The sequence below is a fragment of the Bombina bombina genome, chromosome 5 (assembly GCF_027579735.1).
Source record: "Bombina bombina isolate aBomBom1 chromosome 5, aBomBom1.pri, whole genome shotgun sequence".
NCBI classification, from domain to species: Eukaryota; Metazoa; Chordata; class Amphibia; order Anura; family Bombinatoridae; genus Bombina; species Bombina bombina.
Window position 1 is genome coordinate 324,142,913 of NC_069503.1, and position 20,052 is coordinate 324,162,964.

The 20,052-nt window shown below is 38.8% G+C and overlaps 1 protein-coding gene across 4 annotated transcripts in view; it reads right to left on the reverse strand.

Moving 5' to 3' along the window:
- The window catches only part of DGKB (diacylglycerol kinase beta), a 1,179,919-nt gene that overhangs the window by 1,108,617 nt on the left and 51,250 nt on the right, over positions 1–20,052 (reverse strand). For all 4 annotated transcript variants that reach the window (XM_053714112.1, XM_053714113.1, XM_053714111.1 and 1 more), the window contains exon 2: positions 18,584–18,660. In XM_053714112.1, coding sequence (XP_053570087.1) covers positions 18,584–18,660 — 77 coding nt within the window. The remainder of the gene's footprint in view (positions 1–18,583; positions 18,661–20,052) is intronic.

A 20,052-nucleotide genomic window follows, 5' to 3' on the forward strand; every position in this document is an offset into this window, starting at 1 on the left:
TAAATTAAGAACTTTGGAATGTGAAATATTAATATTATCATATCGGGTTAGCGCACTTCGTTAAACACAATCGGGTTTGCGCGCCAGTAGAGTGTTAGTTTTTTTCCCCACTTTCACACTCCTTTGACTTCTATGGGGGTATTACGTTAAATCAATTGCGATATTCTAACTTTGTTTTTTTGTGCCTGTTGGGTTAAGGCACAACCGAAAACTTTTTACTTTCAATTCGTAATGCGAGCAGTATCAGACAATCACAAAAAGCTTGCTTCTAGTGGAGTAAACGATCGAGCAGGAGTGATAAATAGCGCTCAACTCATAATCTGGCTGTCAGGAATACTGTGATAATACCTTAATTATTTACCTTTCTACCTATGTCTCAGGAATACTGTGATACCACCTTAATGATTTACCTTTCTACCTATGCCTCAGGAATACTGTGATACCACCTTAATGATTTACCTGACCTTCTCTCACATACATGCTTGGATATTAAAGTCTAGCTACCGCCATTATAGGCAGATCTCCTAACCTTGGTAAGAATACTTATGATTCCTTAAACCCTCGTGATAGACACTCTCATCTTGGTTTCGCTCTCTGCTCCCACAACCGCTGCAGATCTAGTTGCTATATAACAAACAGTCTGGGCCATCTAACTCTCCTTTACCAGCCATGAGACTGTTTCCTGTTGATGCTCTGCAGTTGGAACTTGCACTAGTTACAGTTTTTATGCCTCTGGTCTTGCGGCTCTGCCTTCAAGCTTGGTTCTCCTCCTATATGAGCTGTGTGAGTACTTCCTGTGTGTCTCCATTCTATGGCAGCATTGCAATACATACCTGTCTGCAAGCAATCTACAGTTTCTCTGCCACAAAGACTGTCCCTCTCTTATACGGATCATTCGCTAGCTGTAGATCCGTGCTACAGCAGAGTGACATATTTGGTGTTTAGCACTTCTCTGCTTCTAGCTGCATCAGTTACACTGTCATTAAATTGCAACTCATACTGGGGTTGTGGTATCTACTCTTCTCCATTACTGAGTTTGCATACATATTCCAATTTAAAGGGACAGTGCTACACAAAAAAACTTAAAGTGGTTTTAAGCCAAAACTGCAGTTGAAGTCTAAACACCGAACCCATACTGAAGTGAGTAAGACACTGCCCTAAAATGCCCTATAATCTCTGAACCAAACTCTTATAACTCTTCTTGTTATATGATTACCTTTCACTATTCCTTCTGTATAGAAAATGCATTCCACTTATCTAAAAACCATATACTAAATTTCCCTACTTACTACTCAATCAAAATTTCTACGTGTGACTGTCCCTCCATCAGTAAGGTCTACATAAGACCTTGGTTCTGGAGAGTGTCCAATTACCGTAGCAGGCGTCTTCCATTTCTTCTCATCATCCAGTTTAATTATGACACTTTGCCCTACATTCAGCTCCTGCAAGGGCCTCACAGAATGTCTCCTGTCATAGAAAAATTGATAGCCCCTTTTTGCCTCTTCATCCCTCCTAAGGACTTCATCCCGAGGAATAGAGCTAGTTGGCTGGAAGACACCCACAGAGGGTAAGGTGGTTCGAATCTGGCGTCCTAGCATCAGCTGTGCCGGGCTAAACCCCGTGGCTTGAATGGGAGTCGCCCTATAGGACAAGAAGACCAGGTACAGCTCAGATTGCTTCAAAATGAATTTTGTTGTTTGAACTGCCCTTTCAGCCATTCCGTTGGCCTGCGGGTAATGTGGACTTGACGTGGAATGTATAAAATCATATTCCCTGCTGAAAGAACTGAACTCTGTGGAAGCGAACTGCATTCCGTTATAACTCACCAACTCCATTGGTATGCCCCACCGGGTGAACAAACTCTTGAGACGAGTGATAACGGCTTGACTTGTGATTTCATTTAAAGGTGCAATTTCCAAATTCCTGGAATAGTAGTCGATCACAACTAGGAACTTTTTCCCATGCAGCTCGCACAAATCAGCAGCTATTTTCTGCCATGGGTCTGCAGGCAGTGGAGTAGAAATCAAGGGCTCCCTTCTCTGAGTAGGCCGGCGTTCCCGGCAAAAGGCAAATTTAGACACATGGCTTGCAATGTCGGAACTGATCCCAGGCCACCATACAGCCATAGCTGCCCTTTCTCTGCACTTTGTAATGCCTAAGTGGCCATCGTGAATCCTGTTTAACATCTCCTGCCGCATACTAACAGGAGAAACAATGCGGTCCTGGAACGGCACCAACTCATTCAGCTCCGTGAGCTGCGACCTTTATGAATGGTAAGAACTTAAAGACATCCAGGCTGCCCGACTCTCGGGCCAACCTTCTTTTATGTACTTTATAACTTCTTGAAGGTCTGTATCCAAATATGTCTCTTTCTTTATTTGTTCTAGCTTCCCTGAAGAAATGGATTTGGAGGCCAGAACTGAGTCTACATACACTTTCACATCTGATTCCGTTGGAGACTCTTCAGCAGCAGCCAACGGGAGCTTGGATAGTGTATCTGCCACAACCAGTTGTTTCCCCGGCACATGCACTGCCTGAACGTTGAATCTGAGCAGCCTCATTAGAAGTCCCTGGCATCTTAGGGGTGTTTTGTCAATATCATAGGAGTTGATTAGAGGGACTAGCAGTTTATGATCAGTCTCCAGACTAAATTTCTCTAAACCCACTAGGTAACACTGAAAGCGCTCGCAGGCCCAAACTGCAGCCAGGCACTTTTTCTCAATTTGGGCGTATTTTGACTCAGCAGCCATCAGTGTACGGGAACAGTAGGTGATGGGCTGTAGTTTGTTTTTATTCAGATGCAGGAGGGCGGCCCCTAACCCATAACTGCTCGTATCAGCACTAACTACAGTCTTTTTGGAAGGGTCGTAGAACCCCAACACTGGGGCAGACCCCAGCAGGGACTTGACCTGCATAAAAGATTCTTCCTGTGAAGGTCCCCAGACCTAGGCAACATCTTTCTTTAGCAACTCTGTGATAGGGTGTAGTATTGTGGATAAATCTGGAAGGAACCTGCCCACATAATTTACAAGGCCCAATATTTGTCTCAGCTCATGTACATCAGAAGGATTTTTCATCTGTTCAATAGCACAAATTTTCTCGGGTCTGACTTGATTCCATCACCATTGATGATATGCCCAAAGTAACATAACTCAGCTTTCCCAAAATGGCATTTCTCTTTGTTTAGCTTCAGCCCGGACTCTCTGATAGTCTGCAGCACACAACTCAATCGCTGATCATGTTCCTCCAATGTAGACCCACACACTAAGATGTCGTCCATGATGACTGCCGTGCCCACGTGGTCTCTTAGGAGAGAACTCATTTCTCTTTGGAAGATTTCAGGAGCAGAGGATATCCCGAAGGGGAGTCTGCAAAAACAAAACCGACCTACTGGTGTAATAAAGGTAGTCAGTTTGTGGCACTTTGGATCTAGAGGTATCTGCCAGAAGACGCTAGAAGCATTCAATGTAGAGAAGAACTTTGCACCCTATGTCTTCAAGTGTCGGCAGCACATATCTCTCTCTCTCTTCACTGCCTCATTCAGCCTTTTGAAGTCTACACAGATGCGTATACCTTCCCGTTTTTCTTCGTAACAGGCACAATGGGGCACACCAGTCAGTTGCTTCAACAACTTCTTCAATAACCCCCATATTCTTCATATGCAGAAGCTCCTTCTCCACTTGAGGCATGAGCGGGAACGGAATTCTACGGGGAGTAGTAATGCTGTATGGGACTGCGTCACCTTTAAGTAATATATGGACTGGGTTGCAATTCAGTAGGCCCAATTCACCAAACATATCTTCTGAGATCTCATTTACTCTGGCTACTAGGCCCAAACCACAGGCTGCTTTTCTGCTCAATAAGTTGTTAACACACTGACCTCTAATCACATGCACCGACATGGTGAATTTCGTTTGCTTGTACTCACAGCTGGCAATAAATTTCCCTGCACAATCAATGCGGCCACCTGGACTATGGACTTTTGTTGTAACTTTCGCCAGCTGGGGCTGTCGAGGCAGTTTTATGAACGCTGCAAGAGACATTACAGTGATGTCTGCTCCTGTGTCAATCTTAAAGGCAACTTTGGCTCCCATAACAGTAAGAGTAACCCTCCAATCATCTTCTGAACCCGGCCGTTCACAACAGACCCCACAAAGGACACTTCTTGACCCTCCTGGTCGCTATCCACCTGCATCTCCTTAATATATCCAGTCTTACACACCACTTCAAAATGGCCCATCCTGTTACATTTTCTACATCTTTTGTCTTTAGCAGAGCATATGACACTATGATCATGGGCACGGTTGCACCGTGTGCATCGGGCATGCTGCGCCCATCCACTTCTAGGCCAATCTGTTATCTTAGGTCTACCGCTCACACTGTGCCTTTCACTAGCAGCTCTCCTGAACTGCTGCACTTCATCCACAATACTCTCAGACCTCAGATCAGAACTTTGCTTTTTCACCAGTTCACTCTGGCGAGCCATCCTAATAGCCCCATCTAATGTTAAATCAGACTCTAACTGTAGCTTCAGTGAGACTTCAGCATCTGCAATACCAATAACTATTCTGGCTCTTCTTTAGCAACACCAAACTCACAGAATTCAGCTAGTTCATACAGGCTGCGCACAAATGACTCCACAGATTCTCCCACACGCTGAGCATGTTTATGAAAACAAGCCCTCTCATGAATCACATTTCTTTCGGGCACAAAGTGGGCACTGAGTTTATTCATAACTATTTCAAAGTCAAATTCTTCCCCTTCTTGGAAAGTAAAAGCATTGAATACTGGCTCAGTATCAGATTGAGCTTGCATTCTATTGGCTGATCGGAACAGCCAATAGAATGCGAGCTCAATCTGATTGGCTGATCGGATCAGCCAATCGGATTGAACTTGAATCTGATTCCATCAGCCAATCAGAATTTTCCTACCTTAAGTCCGATTGGCTGATAGAATCCTATCAGCTAATCGGAATTCGAGGGACGCAATCTTGGATGACGTCCCTTAAAGGAACCTTCATTCGTCGTCTAGTCGTCGGAAGAAGAGGATGGATCCGCGCCGGAGGTCTTCAAGATGGAGCCGGTCATCATCGGATGGAAGAACATAGAAGATGCGGCTTGTATGAAGATGTTTGCCGGTCCGGATCGACTCTTCTGCCCGGATAGGATGAAGACTTCTGCCCGAAGATGGAATTCTTTAGCCGCCGCTTGGATCAAGACTTCAGCCGGAGGATGGACGTCACTCTTCAGCCCCCCGCTTGGGCTTGGATGAAGACTTCGGACCCTCTTCTGGACCGATCGGGACCCGGTGTGCTGAAGACAAGGTAGGGAGATCTTCAGGGGCTTAGTGTTAGGTTTATTTAAGGGGGGTTCGGGTTAGATTAGGGGTATGTGGGTGGTGGGTTATAATGTTGGGGGGGGTATTGTATGTTTTTTTTTTACAGGCAAAAGAGCTGAATTCTTTGGGGCATGCCCAGCAAAGGGCCCTTTTAAGGGCTGGTAAGGTAAAAGAGCTTTTCTATTTTAATTTTAGAATAGGGTAGGGCATTTTTTTATTTTGGGGGGCTTTGTTATTTTATTAGGGGGCTTAGAGTAGGTGTAATTAGTTTAAAATTGTTGTAATATTTTTCTAATGTTTGTAAATATTTTTTTATTTTTTGTAACTTAGTTCTTTTTATTTTTTGTACTTTAGTTAGTTAATTTAATTGTATTTATTTGTAAGTATTGTATGTAATTAATTTATTGATAGTGTAGTGTTAGGTTTAATTGTAGATAATTGTAGGTATTTTATTTAATTAATTTATTGATAGTGTAGTGTTAGGTTTAATTGTAACTTAGGTTAGGATTTATTTTACAGGTAATTTTGTAATTATTTTAACTAGGTAACTATTAAATAGTTATTAACTATTTAATAGCTATTGTACCTGGTTAAAATAAATACAAAGTTGCCTGTAAAATAAATATTAATCCTAAAATAGCTACAATATAATTATAATTTATATTGTAGCTATATTAGGGTTTATTTTACAGGTAAGTATTTAGCTTTAAATAGGAATAATTTATTTAATAAGAGTTAATTTATTTCGTTAGATTTAAATTATATTTAACTTAGGGGGGTGTTAGTGTTAGGGTTAGACTTAGCTTTAGGCGTTAACAAATTTATTAGAATAGTGGTGAGGTCCGGTCGGCAGATTAGGGGTTAATACTTGAAGTTAGGTGTCGTCGATGTTAGGGAGGGCAGATTAGGGGTTAATACTATTTATTATAGGGTTATTGAGGCGGGAGTGAGGCGGATTAGGGGTTAATACATTTATTATAGTAGCGGTGAGGTCCGGTCGGCAGATTAGGGGTTAATTATTGTAGGTAGGTGGAGGCGACGTTGTGGGGGGCAGATTAGGGGTTGATAAATATAATATAGGGGTCGGCGGTGTTATGGGCAGCAGATTAGGGGTACATAGGTATAATGTAGGTTGCAGCGGTGTACGGAGCGGCAGATTAGGGGTTAAAAAAAATATACAGGTGTCAGCGATAGCGGGGGCGGCAGATTAGGGGTTAATAAGTGTATTGCTAGGGGTGTTTAGACTCGGGGTACATGTTAGAGTGTTAGGTGCAGACTTAGGAAGTGTTTCCCCATAGGAAACAATGGGGCTGCGTTAGGAGATGAACGCTGCTTTTTTGCAGGTGTTAGGTTTTTTTTCAGCTCAAACTGCTCCATTGTTTTCTATGGGGGAATCGTGCCGAGCACGTTTTTGAAGCTGGCCGCGTCCGTAAGCACCGCTGGTATTGAGAGTTGCAGTGGCGGTAAATTATGCTCTACGCTCCCTTTTTGGAGCCTAACGCAGCCATTCTGTGAACTCTAAATACCAGCGGTATTTAAAAGGTGCGGGGAAAAAAAAGCATGCGTTAGCTACGCGGGTCGTTACCGACAAAACTCTAAATCTAGGCGTATGTTTCTTAAACTTTTTCTTGATATTGTACAGATGTTCATTAAATCTAGTTCTTGTTTTTCTCTTCGTGCGCCCTATATAAATCTGGTTACACTTGCATCTCAAGAGATAAACTGTATATGTAGTTTCTCAATTACATCTATCTTTTATTTCAAACAATTCTGTACCATTAGAATTCTTAAAAGTATTTCCTCTTTTCACATGAGAGCACATATTACACTTGCTCTTATTCCATTTATAAGTACCCATGGGAAGAGATAACCAATTACTTAAAGTTGTAGTCTCTCTCTTACTAGTGGATTCATTCTTCGAGGCCCATTTATCAAGCTAGAAATGGAGCTTGAAGGGCCATGTTTCTGGCGAGTCTTCAGAGCAGGCGGACAGACATCACCACAATTCAACCCAATCGAGTATGATCGGGTCGATTGACACTTCCCTGCTGGCGGCTGTGAGTCTGCAGGGGGCGGCGTTGCACCAGCAGCTCTTGTGAGCTGCTGGTGCAATGCTGAATACGGAAAGCGTATTGCTCTCCGCATTCAGTGAGGTCTTGCGGACCTGATCCGCACTGTCGGATCAGGTCCGCAAGACTTTTGATACATTGGCCTCTTTGTGTCCATCCTTAGTTTACTCGGGGCTAGATGATTTTTCAAATTTTTATTTCTTTTAAAAGTAATTGATGGTATATCCCCTAATATGTTACCCAATAATGGGTCTGACTTTAATATACCCCAATGTTTATTCATTACCTTTTGAATTACCCTAGCCCCTTCATTATATGTGGTTATAAACCATACCTGATTCTCACCTTTTCATAATTATTAATATCTTTCTTATTCTTCAGGAGTTTTTGTGTATCCAAATTAATTGCCTTCATTCTTGCCTTACTTAATAGTTCGTTTTCATAACCTTTATCTAAAAACTTTTTGTCCAACTCCTTTGCCTCTTTTTCAAAATCAGAGAGTTTAAAGCAGGTACGCCTGACTCTAATATATTTACTGACTGGGATATTGGACTTCCAACTCTTTAGGTGTGCACTTCTAGGGTCTACAAAACTATTTTTATCCAAAGTTTTTCTAAAATTAAATACCATAATCTTATTTTCAATCAGCTAGATTACAAATGTTGCGTTATGAGTGAAAAAGCAGCGTTATGGGTTATAACGCTTCTTTTTTACTACCGCTGAATTACGAGTCTTGTCAAAAAAGCTGTACCGCACACTTTTTTGGCCGTAACGCAAATTAACTTACGCAATTTGCATAAAGTCTTTTTTCAATGGGACTTCCATAGCGCTGATATTACAAGCTTTTTCTGGGAGGCCAAAAAGTAACGCAATCTAAAGTCAGTAGTTATGAGTTTTGCGCTACAAAGCTGCAGCATAAAACTCATAACTAAAGTGTTAAAAGTACACTAACACCCATAAACTACCTATTAACCCCTAAACCCAGGCCCTCCCACATTGCAAACACTAAAATAAAACTGCCGCACTCCTGCATCACAAACACTAGTTAAATATTATTAACCTCTAATCTGCCACCCCTAACATCGCCGCCACCTCCCTACATTTATTAACCCCTAATTTGCCGCCCCCAACGTCTCTGCCACTAAGCGAAATTTATTAACCCCTAAACCTAAGTCTAACCCCAACCCTAACACCCCCTAACTTAAATATAATTAAAATAAATCTAAATAAAACTTATATCATTACTTAAATAATTCCTATGTAAAACTAAATACTTACGTGTAAAATAAACTCTAAGCTAGCTATAATATAACTTATAGTTACATTGTAGCTAGCTTAGGGTTTATTTTTATTTTACAGGCAAGTTTGTATTTATTTTAACTAGGTAGACTAGTTAGTAAATAGTTATTAACTATGTACTAACTACCTAGCTAAAATAAATACAAATTTACCTGTAAAATAAAACCTAACCTGAGTTACACTAACACCTAACCTTACACTACAATTAAATAAATTACCTAAATTAAATACATTTACCTAAATTACAAAAAAACCCCATTAAAATACACAAAATAAAAAAGACATTATCAGATATTTAAACTAATTACACCTAATCTAATAGCCCTATCAAAATAAAAAAGCCCCCCCAAATAAAAAAAAACCCTAGCCTAAACTAAACTACCAATAGCCCTTAAAATGGCCTTTTGCGGGGCATTGCCCAAAATAAATCAGCTCTTTTACCTGTAAAAAAATACAAACACCCCCAAAAAGTAAAACCCCCCACCCACACAACCAACCCCCAAATAAAATCCTAACTAAAAAAAACTAAGCTCCCCATTGACCTGAAAAGGGCATTTGGATTGGCATTGCCCTTAAAAGGGCATTTAGCTCTTTTTCAATTGCCTAAACCTTAATCTAAAAATAAAACCCACCCAATAAACCCTTAAAAAAACCTAACACTAACCCCCGAAGATCCACTTACAGTTTACAAGACCGGACATCCATCCTCAACGAAGCCGGGAGAAGTCTTCATCCAAGCGGCAAGAAGTCCTCAACGAAGCTGGGAGAAATCTTCATCCAAGCCGGCAGAAGTGGTCCTCCAGATGGGCAGAAGTCTTCATCCAGACGGCATCTTCTATTTTCATCCTTCCGGCGTAGAGCAGGTCCATCTTCAAGACATCCGGTGCGGAGCATCCTCTTCAAGGTGAAGGTTCTTTTAAGTGACGTCATCCAAGATTGAAAAAGAGCTAAATGCCCTTTTAAGGGCAATGCCCATCCAAATGCCATTTTCAGGGCAATGGGGAGCTTAGGTTTTTTTAGATAGGATTTTCTTTGGGGGTTTGGTTGTGTGGGTAGTGGGTTTTACTGTTGGGGGGGGGATTATATTTTTTTTACAGGTAAAAGAGCTGATTTCTTTGGGGCAATGCCCCGCAAAAGGCCATTTTAAGGGCTATTGGTAGTTTAGTTTTTTTTCTTTATTTTGGGGGTGCTTTTTTATTTTGATAGGGCTATTAGATTAGGTGTAATTCGTTTAAATATCTGATATTTTTTTTAATTTAGTGTTTTTTTGTGGTAATTTAGGTAATTGTATTTAATTTAGGTAATTTATTTAATTGTAGTGTAAGGTTAGGTGTTAGTGTAACTCCGGTTAGGTTTTATTTTACAGGTCAATTTTATTTATTTTAGCTAGGTAGTTAGAAAATAGTTAATAACTATTTAGTAACTATTCTACCTAGTTAAAATAAATACAAACTATACAAAAAATAAACCCTAAGCTAGCTACAATGTAACTATTAGTTAGTTAGGTGGCAGCGATATTAGGGGCGGCAGTTTAGGGGTTAATAATATTTAACTAGTGTTTGTGATGCGGGAGTGCGGCAGTTTAGGGTTTAATATGTTTATTATAGTGGCGGCGATGTCCGGAGCAGCAGATTAGGGGTTAATAAGTATAATGTAGTTGTTAGCGATGTTGGGGGTGGCAGATTAGGGGTTAATAAGGGTGTTAGGTGTAAACATAAATTTTGTTTCCCCATAATAATCAATGGGGCTGCGTTATGGAGCTTTACGCTGCTTTATTGCAGGTGTTAGACTTTTTCTCAGCCGCCTCTCCCCATTGATGTCTATGGGGAAATCATGCACAAGCACGTAAAACCAGCTCATCGCAGCTTTCAGCAGCACTGGTATTGGAGTGCGGTATGGAGCTCAATTTTGCTCTACGCTCACTTCTTGACTGATAACGCCTGGTTTTTATAAACCTGTAATACCAGCACTGTAGGGAAGTGAGCTGTGACAATAACGTGCAAGTTAGCACCGCACCCCTCATAACGCAAAACTCGTAAATCTAGCCGTATGTGATCTTTCATTAGACGTATATCTAAAAATTCAATGCTCTCTTGAGAGCTAGTACCACTGAATTTTAATTTATAGTCATTTACATTAATATATTCTGAAAACTGTGTCAGTGTTGTTGCCGATCCCTTCCATAAAATTATGACATCATTGATGTATCTATAATATTTGATGATATTTTTCTCGAAGGGATTGTTATTCAAAATATGTTTACTCTCAAAACTATCCATAAAAAGATTTGCATATGAAGGGGCTAACGTTGTCCCCATTACAGTCCCCTTAAACTACAAATAAAACAAATCTTCAAATTCAAAATAATTATGTGAGAGAATAAACATAATTGAATCCAGAATAAACTGTAGATGTACATTTGGGATGTCATAATACATAAATGCCTGTTCAATTGCCATAATACCTTTATCATGTTTTATGTTGGTATATAGTGAGGATACATCAAAAGTAGCCCACCAATAATCTTTCTCCCAGGATAGACCTTCAAAAAGGTTAATCACTTCAGATGTGTCCTTTAGAAATGCTCTCGTTTGCCTAACCAGGGGCTGTAAATAAAAAATCAACATATTTTGATAAACTATGGCAGAGAGAACCAATTCCCGAAATTATTGGTCTTCCAGGGGTTTTTTCAAGGTTTTTATGTACCTTAGGGAGATGGCAAAAAGTAGGCACTTTAGCTGCACTTGGTATAAAGAAATTAACCTTGTCTTGTGATAGTACTCCCTCTTCCTTAGCTTTCATGATAATTGCATTCAGTTCTTTTTGAAATATATTTGTGGGATCTGTATCTAACTTCCTATATACAAAGGGGTCCCCAACAAATTAAATGCTTTGGCCGTGTAATCACATCTATATTGAATTACTAGCCCACCACCTTTGTCGGCTGCCCTCAAGACTATGTCCCTATTATTTTTCAACATATCTAAGGCTTTTCTCTCCCTCCAATTCAAGTTATCATTAAACTTATGTATTTTACATTTGGACAATTCGGTAATAAGTTCCGTACATACAAGTTTATTAAAAACTGGTAATTGGTCCCCTTGCATATTCACAGGATAAAATAATGACTTCCCTTTAAAACCAGTATGCTAAATGGGCCTAGCTTCCTCATATTCTGATAAATCTAAAAGATTATTCCCATCAATCTCTCTCACAAGATCCATATTTTGAGAATATTGTTGAAACTCTGAATCCTGTTCTAGGTCTTTTAGTATTTTTAGAGTATCTAAGTCTCTACCTTCTATATAAGATTTATTTGGTAATTCACAACTTATTTTATCTTTCAAAAAATACCTCTTTAGCGTTAATTTGCGTATGTTTTTCTGTATATCCATATAAACCTCAAACTTGTTGGGTTTCGATTTTGGTGCAAAATGTAACCCTTTTCCTAACAGTCTAATGTCATCATTACTTAATGTTACATCAGAGCGATTAATTATTTAGTTGTTTAGACGTACTAATTCAATCTCTTTCTGTTTGATTGACTGTACTCTATGTCCCCCTTTATTCCTCATCTGTTTCAAGAGCTCTTTTTTGAGGGCCTTCTTCTGCTTTCCCAAAGTCCCTCTGATTGTGTGTGCTCTTTTAATCTCACATCTGGATTGTATAACCCATGTCAAAAAAATCATGGCTATTAGTGGCATTGTGATATGGTTTAGGTTTAGCCCCTTATCCATTCCATACTGGTTCCCTAGGTCTATCTGGAGTATCCATAGACTGTAGTACATTCAAACCTATTTCAGGTGTGGTAATAATTTTCCTAATTCTTAGCTGGTCCCATCCACCTCGTTCTATTTCCAGAGTAATTATTATCATCATTATTATTCCTAAAATATTTGCCATTATCAACTTTGCCATGGAGGTTATTGGAATTGTTATGGCTATACCAATTTCCAAGGTGACTTATCTGTTTTCCAGACCTAATTCTCCCATTAAGGGGTCCCTGTTGTTACAGCACTATATTTTGGGTCCTTTTCCCATCTGGCGTTGCCGCAATCTTAGAGAGCAACCATTATACAGTACATGACAACATAACTGCAATGAGATTTGTGTCCACATCACTATATGGTCAGACAACAAAGTAACATCTACACTCGTCCATATGCATCGACATTTTACCCTAATTGTTACACTAACCTTTTTTCACGGACACATTTACTTGTTCACTTACTGATCATAGTTATACAGTTATACCCTTGGTCTATACAATCACTAGTCACTCCTATCTATTTATTTATTATACACTGATGTAGGTATTAGTCAAATTCTTCACGGAGGTATTAGTATTTTATTTATAAGCATGACTTCATCACAATCAGTCATCCTCGGCTCAGCTATTACCATGGTTACATTGTAGCGGTCACATTAGCAGCTTATTTCTCCTGCCTAACATACTATTGTCGGCTCCTTTATACGGAGGGACTACATATCAGTAAGACTGTTATTTATTTTTATATACTGTGAAGCGCTGCTATTGTGTCTTGAGGTTTTCCTTGAGATCTGTATTTGGATTTATAAAAAGGTTTCAGTCTACTTCTATCATGAAATGTCAGACAGATAGCTCAGCATGCTAAGGCACTGTGGCTGAATCCTGTAGCATTCCAAGGGTTGCAGGTTCAATCCCCGATGAGGTCCACTCAGCCTTTCATCTTTCAAAGGTCAATAAAATTAGCAGTTCCTTGAGACCCTTACGGGTGATTAGCTGCGCTTTACAAGTACCCAATACATATATACATACATAAATGTACTTGTTCTCAGTGTATTTGTTGACAAGATATCTAGATAGGTAGCAAGCACATTTCTTGATCAGCACATGACAGGAAACACCACTGACACCTATATTAATTAAACTGCTGCCATATATTGAGCCAGTCACGTGCCTGCCCCTTCTAATCTGCTTTTTACAAAAGAATACCAATAGAAAGAAGTACATTACATAACAAAAGTTTTTTTTTTTTTTTTTTTACCTTTTACACTATCTGAAATAAAGTTTGGGGTTTTATTTCCCTATAAAGGGACACTGAACCCAATTTTTTTCTTTAGTGATTCAGATAGAGCATGACATTTTAAGCAACTTTCGAATGTAAGTTTAGATGCCGGCCCATTTTTGGTGAACAACCTGGGTTGTCCTTGCTGATTGGTGGATAAATTCATCCACCAAGAAAAAAAGTGTTATCCAGAGTTCTGATTGATAATAGGAGTAAATTAGAAAGTTGCTTAAAATTGCATGCTCTATCTGAATCAAGAAAAATTGGGTTCAGTGTCCCTTTAAAGAATTATAAAATAATCAGTGATGATATAGTTAGGTTACATTTGTTCAAGTGATGAACAAAAGTTCCAAATTATTTTCTTTTTAATATAATATGTTTTTATGTAAGGAGCTAAGCATAAATATAAAGTTGAATAATATATTATTAAAATAATAAAATTGGAAAAAAAGAGATAATAAATAAATAATTGTATGCATTTATCTCTAATTCTAGATGTCAGCATTTTTTATTATTGTGCGTTAGCAGTGTTACAGCGCAATCAATAGTAACTCTATTTTTGCTCTCAGTCCAGGTTTTTTTAGCGGTCAATCGGTAGTCTAGGGCATATCCTGGATGCACTAAATGCTTTACATAATATAGACTATGGAAGTGCACAGTAACATTTATGTTGAATAGCGCTCAAGCACAAAGTCAAGGGTGAGATAAGCTGAGGATGACCGAAGGTGACAATGCAAAAGTAATGTAATGTAGTAATCTTCATGTAGTTCTGTGCTATACAATTAATAATAATAGTGGTTTACTTTGTCTCAAAAAGTGCTACATTTTACAAGGGTATTTTGGATTACAAGTAAAGCACAAACATATTAGTGCTATTTTTCATTAGCATCACTTGAAAATGATCAATGCTGTTTCCATTATTGCAATCATATTACATGTCCAAAGTAATTTTTTTTTTATTGCATAAGTGTTAGCTGTGGAGTTCATGTAGTTCTTTGCTATACTATTAATAATAAAGGTTCACTCCAGGTCTTAAAAAGTGCTACATTTTACATTGGTATATTGGATTGCACTCAAGCACAATAAGAAACTCACTCCTTATAATATAAGTGCAAAGAGCGAACTAATAGCACTCTCTGAACTATTAAAGTATTAACTGTTTAGCATTATTTAATATTAAAAACTTTCCACTTGTAATAGCAGATTGTGCAGTAACCTTTGTAAGGTTGAAAAAAATTATAACTCTCCACTTGTAATCTAGCCTTTAATGCTAATGTTTAAACAATTAATATGTCTACAGTGTTTATGTTCACTTTATGCATTTAAATATGAGACTGGTTATTTTTATCTAAAAAGCATATTTTGGTTGTTAAAAATGGAATATACTGTGTTAAAATTGTAATGTTATGGAATAAATTCATAGCTGGTTTGGAGCACATCAATATTCTCATGCAAATTCTAAAGAAATATATAAACTATTGCCCATCATAGACCTAGTAAAGTAAAAATGTATTACTCAAAATATGTTTCCAAATTTTAATTATTTCTTTGTGATTTCTTTTTAGCATATGGTATTAAGGGCTGTAACCATAAAAAAGCTCTGTATTTATGATTTCAACCTCATTTGTGCAAATAATTACATCCTCTTTCTCCCTGAAACATTGTTTATAGAAGCAATTTTGTGTAGATATATTTTCCTCAATCAACAACCCCAAGTGGCCATGGCAACGGCCAGAGGAGCGGAGGCGGCATGACAGTATGTACAATGCTATTCTGAAGGGCCAGTTAATCTAATTTACATTACAAATTATTATACCATACTTGCTTACTTACTGTATATCCTGTTAATCTGAATTATGTCCCAAAGTTATTATACATGTCTTACTGTAAATTCTCATTTCAAGTTAAAACAATAACTGCAACAAATTGGTTTGTTTTAAGTTACTTTCTCAGATCATGCTCCATACATGACTAAGATGAGCTATTAAAATGTTATCCGCATTTAACACTGGCTTAATGGCACAGGAGAAGGGGCTGTCAATCACCCCGGATGAACCGGGGTGATTTTAATCTGCCAGCTAAGAGCTGGTGTACAGGTTAAGAAACAGCGGTCTGATGCTTATGCAAGCCTGCAGAGAAGGGCGTCCAAATCTGCATATTCAGCTTGATAAATGGAGCCCATTCCTTGAATAAAGAATGTTATATTGACACAGTTTAAATTTATAATGTAACGGGAAATACGTGTTTGCACAAAACTGATAGGGGGAGATCTAATAAGCAGCGGTTGCTGCTTTCTCCACCAGATGTTTCCGCTGCTCTTTAACTTATCCACCACCTCTTGCAGTCACGAATGAGCTTTGCCATAACACACCTAAAAGATTCTGAGGCCACATGGAAAATGGTGTTATGGTCAGATGAGACTAAAACTGAATTATTTGGCCTTAATACCAATTTATATGTCTGGAGGAACTCCAATACAGCTCACCATCCAAATAACACTATACCTACAGTAAAGCATGGAGGTGGTAATATCCTGTTATGGGGGTGTTTCTCCGCAGCAGGCACTGGAGCACTTTTCAGGATAGAAGGAATAATGGATGGGGCAAAATACCATCAAATTCTTGAGGAAAATCTGCTGCCCTCTGCCAGGAAGTTGTCAATGGGAAGGTTTACCTTCCAACATTACAATGCCCCAAAGCAACCAGAAAAAAATGACTACACAGTGGTTGAAGGAGAAAAAGGTGAATGTCCTTGCATGGCTTAGTCAGAGCGCAGACTTAAACCCCTTTGAATATCTGTGGCATGACATAAATGACTGTAGTCACCATCAAATGTACAGGCACTGGAGCAGTTCTGCAAAGAAGAGTGGGCAAATATTGCACAATCTAGATGTGCAATGTTAGTAGAGACATAATCCAACAGACTAAAGGCTGTAATTAATGCAAAAGGTGGTTCAACTAAATACTGACACAAGGGGGTGATCCTTTTTCCAAATCAGTGATTCTGTTTTTGAATTGTCTTTACTTTTGCCTGACAGGTTGGTGTTATATCTTTCACTTGGATGTTATAAGTTGCACTGAGTAATTACAACTGGATACACAAAAACTGTGTCTGTCTTTATTTCAGGCTGCAAAGCAATAAAATGTGATTCTTTTCAATACCCACTGTATATTATATTGCACAGTTGCAGGATACATTGAAATGAACACAGGAGACATTTTAGAGCTGCATTAGCATACACGGGACCTATTCATGGGAAGATACCAAACGTTTTTGTAAAAGAAACCCATAGTCTTCTTCTTGTTTTCAGATTATGCCAAAACTGAAAGATTGCTTTCACAATCAATAAATGTAAATACTGTACTTAAATTAAAAAATTAACAATGTAGCAATTGAGCAATCAAAATGTATTTTTGTTTTGTTATGTGCCACATTTTATTCAAGTGTAACAGTTAACCAGAACTCTGAAGTCGAGGTGATCATTCTAGTGTAAACTGCGATTCCGATCACACATTTGCATTTAATTTCAACTTGTAATATGATTGGAATTTAACTTGCGAGCAAACGACTAAAAAAAAACAATATCGCTCGTGCGTAAACTATAGCACTCTACTCATAGGGGCATATCTATTAAGCTCCGTATAGAGCTTGAAGCCTTGTGTTTCTGGCGAGCCTTCAGGCTCACCCACCAGAAACATCAGTTATGAAGCAGCTGTCTAAAGACTGCTGCTCCATAACCTGTCCACCTGCTCTGAGGAGGGGGACAGAGATCGCCACAATTCAACCCGATCAAGTACGATCGGGTTGATTGACACCCCCTGCTAGCGGCCGATTGGCCACAAATCTGCAGGGGGCGGCGTTGCACCAGCAGTTCACAAGAGCTGCTGGTGCAATGCTGAATGCGGAGAGTGTATTGCTCTCCACATTCAGCAATGTCTGTCAGACCTGATATGCACTGCCGGATCGGGTCCGACAGACTGTTGTTTTCATAGGCCTCATAATCTAGCCCTAAATGAACAAAAATGCCCCTTTAATTGATATTTATTTTAAAGATTTGTAAAGCCACAAAAATATTCCTGTACTATGTGAGGCATTGCTAATTTCTACCAACTAAGATCTAGATTAGAAGTGGAGCGCAATCAGTCATGCAGTGTGAATTATCTTTTGTATGACCTTGCGCAAAAGATTAAGCACAATCTAATATAGTGGATGGTTAAATATTTTAACCAAAGCATCTTAAGTCGACTGGAATGTTTTTAGTGGGCCCTATACTTTTAATGGATAGCACTTATATTACAAGTGGTGACTGGTGAGTTAAGTGTTGCACTTGAGTGTCATCTAAAATACTGGTGTAAAATGTAAGACCTGAAGTAAACCATTATTATTAATAGTATAGCTCAGAACTACATGAATAACATCCTCAACTTATCTCTCAAGCATTATCTGACATAAATTTTACTATGCATCCCCATAGCTAAGGGATTTAGTGCACAACAACAAAAATGACTTATGAGTGCAAACATAGAAGCGGTATTGATAGTGCTCAAGTGACGTTAACAGATCATAGAGCTAAACTTTTTACTTTACTTGTAATCTAGGCCTAAAAGATTTGTCATGCTATACTAATAACTTTTTCAAAGCTTTAACAAGACATATTGACAATATTTTATGATTCTTTATTGCTTCATTAACTTATAACAGCTTTTGCAGATGTGGACGTTTGCTGTTATATTGTGCGTCTCCAACATAAGTATTTACTAGATCTAAAATATGGACACTTGTATTGAAATACACTATCAGTTATTTGTTATTTGAACAGGAAAAAGATACCTCTTCAGGATTATACTTTGCCATAACACCATTGCCATGAAACTCTTCCAGAACATCTTTAAGTTTCTTTGTCGAATCTACAATAAAAAACAAAAAACATTATTAACACATTTCACTCAGCCACAGATACTCTTGACTTTATGGCCTATTTTAGGTTTAGGCAAACAAACCCTAAAGATACCTACAGTGATTGTTAATGGTAAATGCTGATATTTACAGCAAGGCTCAAGATTGTGGGAGCTTCAGTTTAAATAGCATGAATATAAGGATTGAGATCTTTATTTGAAGAAAGGCTAAAAATGAATTACAAAATAACTAGAAGACTACACTAGAATTGGAAACATTGCATTATCCAAATATTTTAATTCAGTTAACATATGATTATTGGTATAGATCAGTGGTTTTTAAAGTGTGAGGCAGGCATCCCCAGCAGGGGGCGCTAGACCATATAAGGGGAGGCGCAGGTGCAGCGACACTTCACACTATCCTATGGAAACCACAAGCAGTAGCTGACTTTATCAAAACATAGAATATGTTTGAAGAGCAAAACATGGGGCCCATTAGCTTGAGGGCCCGTGTTTCTGGTGAGTCTTCAGACTCGCCAGAAACAGCAGTTATGAAGCAGCGGTAACAAAGACCACTGCTCCATAACCCTGTCCGCCTGCTCTGAGCAGGTGGACAGGAATCGCCGGAATTCAACCCAATCGAGTATGATCGGGTTGATTGACACCCCCTGCTGGCAGCCCATCGGCCACGAGTCTGCAGTGGGCTGCATTGCACCAGCAGCTCTTGGGAGCTGCTGGTGCAATGCTGAATACGGAGAGTGTATTGCTCTCCGCATTCAGCGATGTCTGTCGGACCTGATCTGCGCTGTCGGATCAGGTCCGACAGACATTTGATAATTCGGCCTCAATGACACTTGAAAGGTCGTGGTGGGAATACAGCAAAGTAATGTAGGTGAAAGAAAGGCAATGAGGGCAAAATAGTTTGTTGCCTTGATCAGTAATTTGTGTTTAACACAGTAGTAAAAAAAATGTGTAAATTGAAACATTAGTGAAGCACTATTTTAGTATAGCAAAATAGTTGTGTGAAAACTATTTTCTTTAAAGGGACACTAAACCCACATTTTTTCTTTCATGATTCAGGTAAATCAGGCATTTTTAAGCAACTTTCTAATTTACTCCTAATATCAATTTTTCTTCGTTCTCTTGCTATTTTATTTAAAAAGAAGGAATGTGATGCATAGGACCCGGCCCATTTATGGTTGAGAACCTGGGTTATGCTTGCTTATTGGTGGGTAAATGTAAGCCTCCAATAAGCAAGCGCTATCCATGGTGCTGAACCTAAAATGGGCTGGCTGCTACGATTTACATTCCTGCTTTTAAAATAAAGATTGCAAGAGAACGGAGAAAAATTGATAATAGGAGTAAATTAGAAAGTTGCTTAAAATCCCATGCTCTATTTGAATC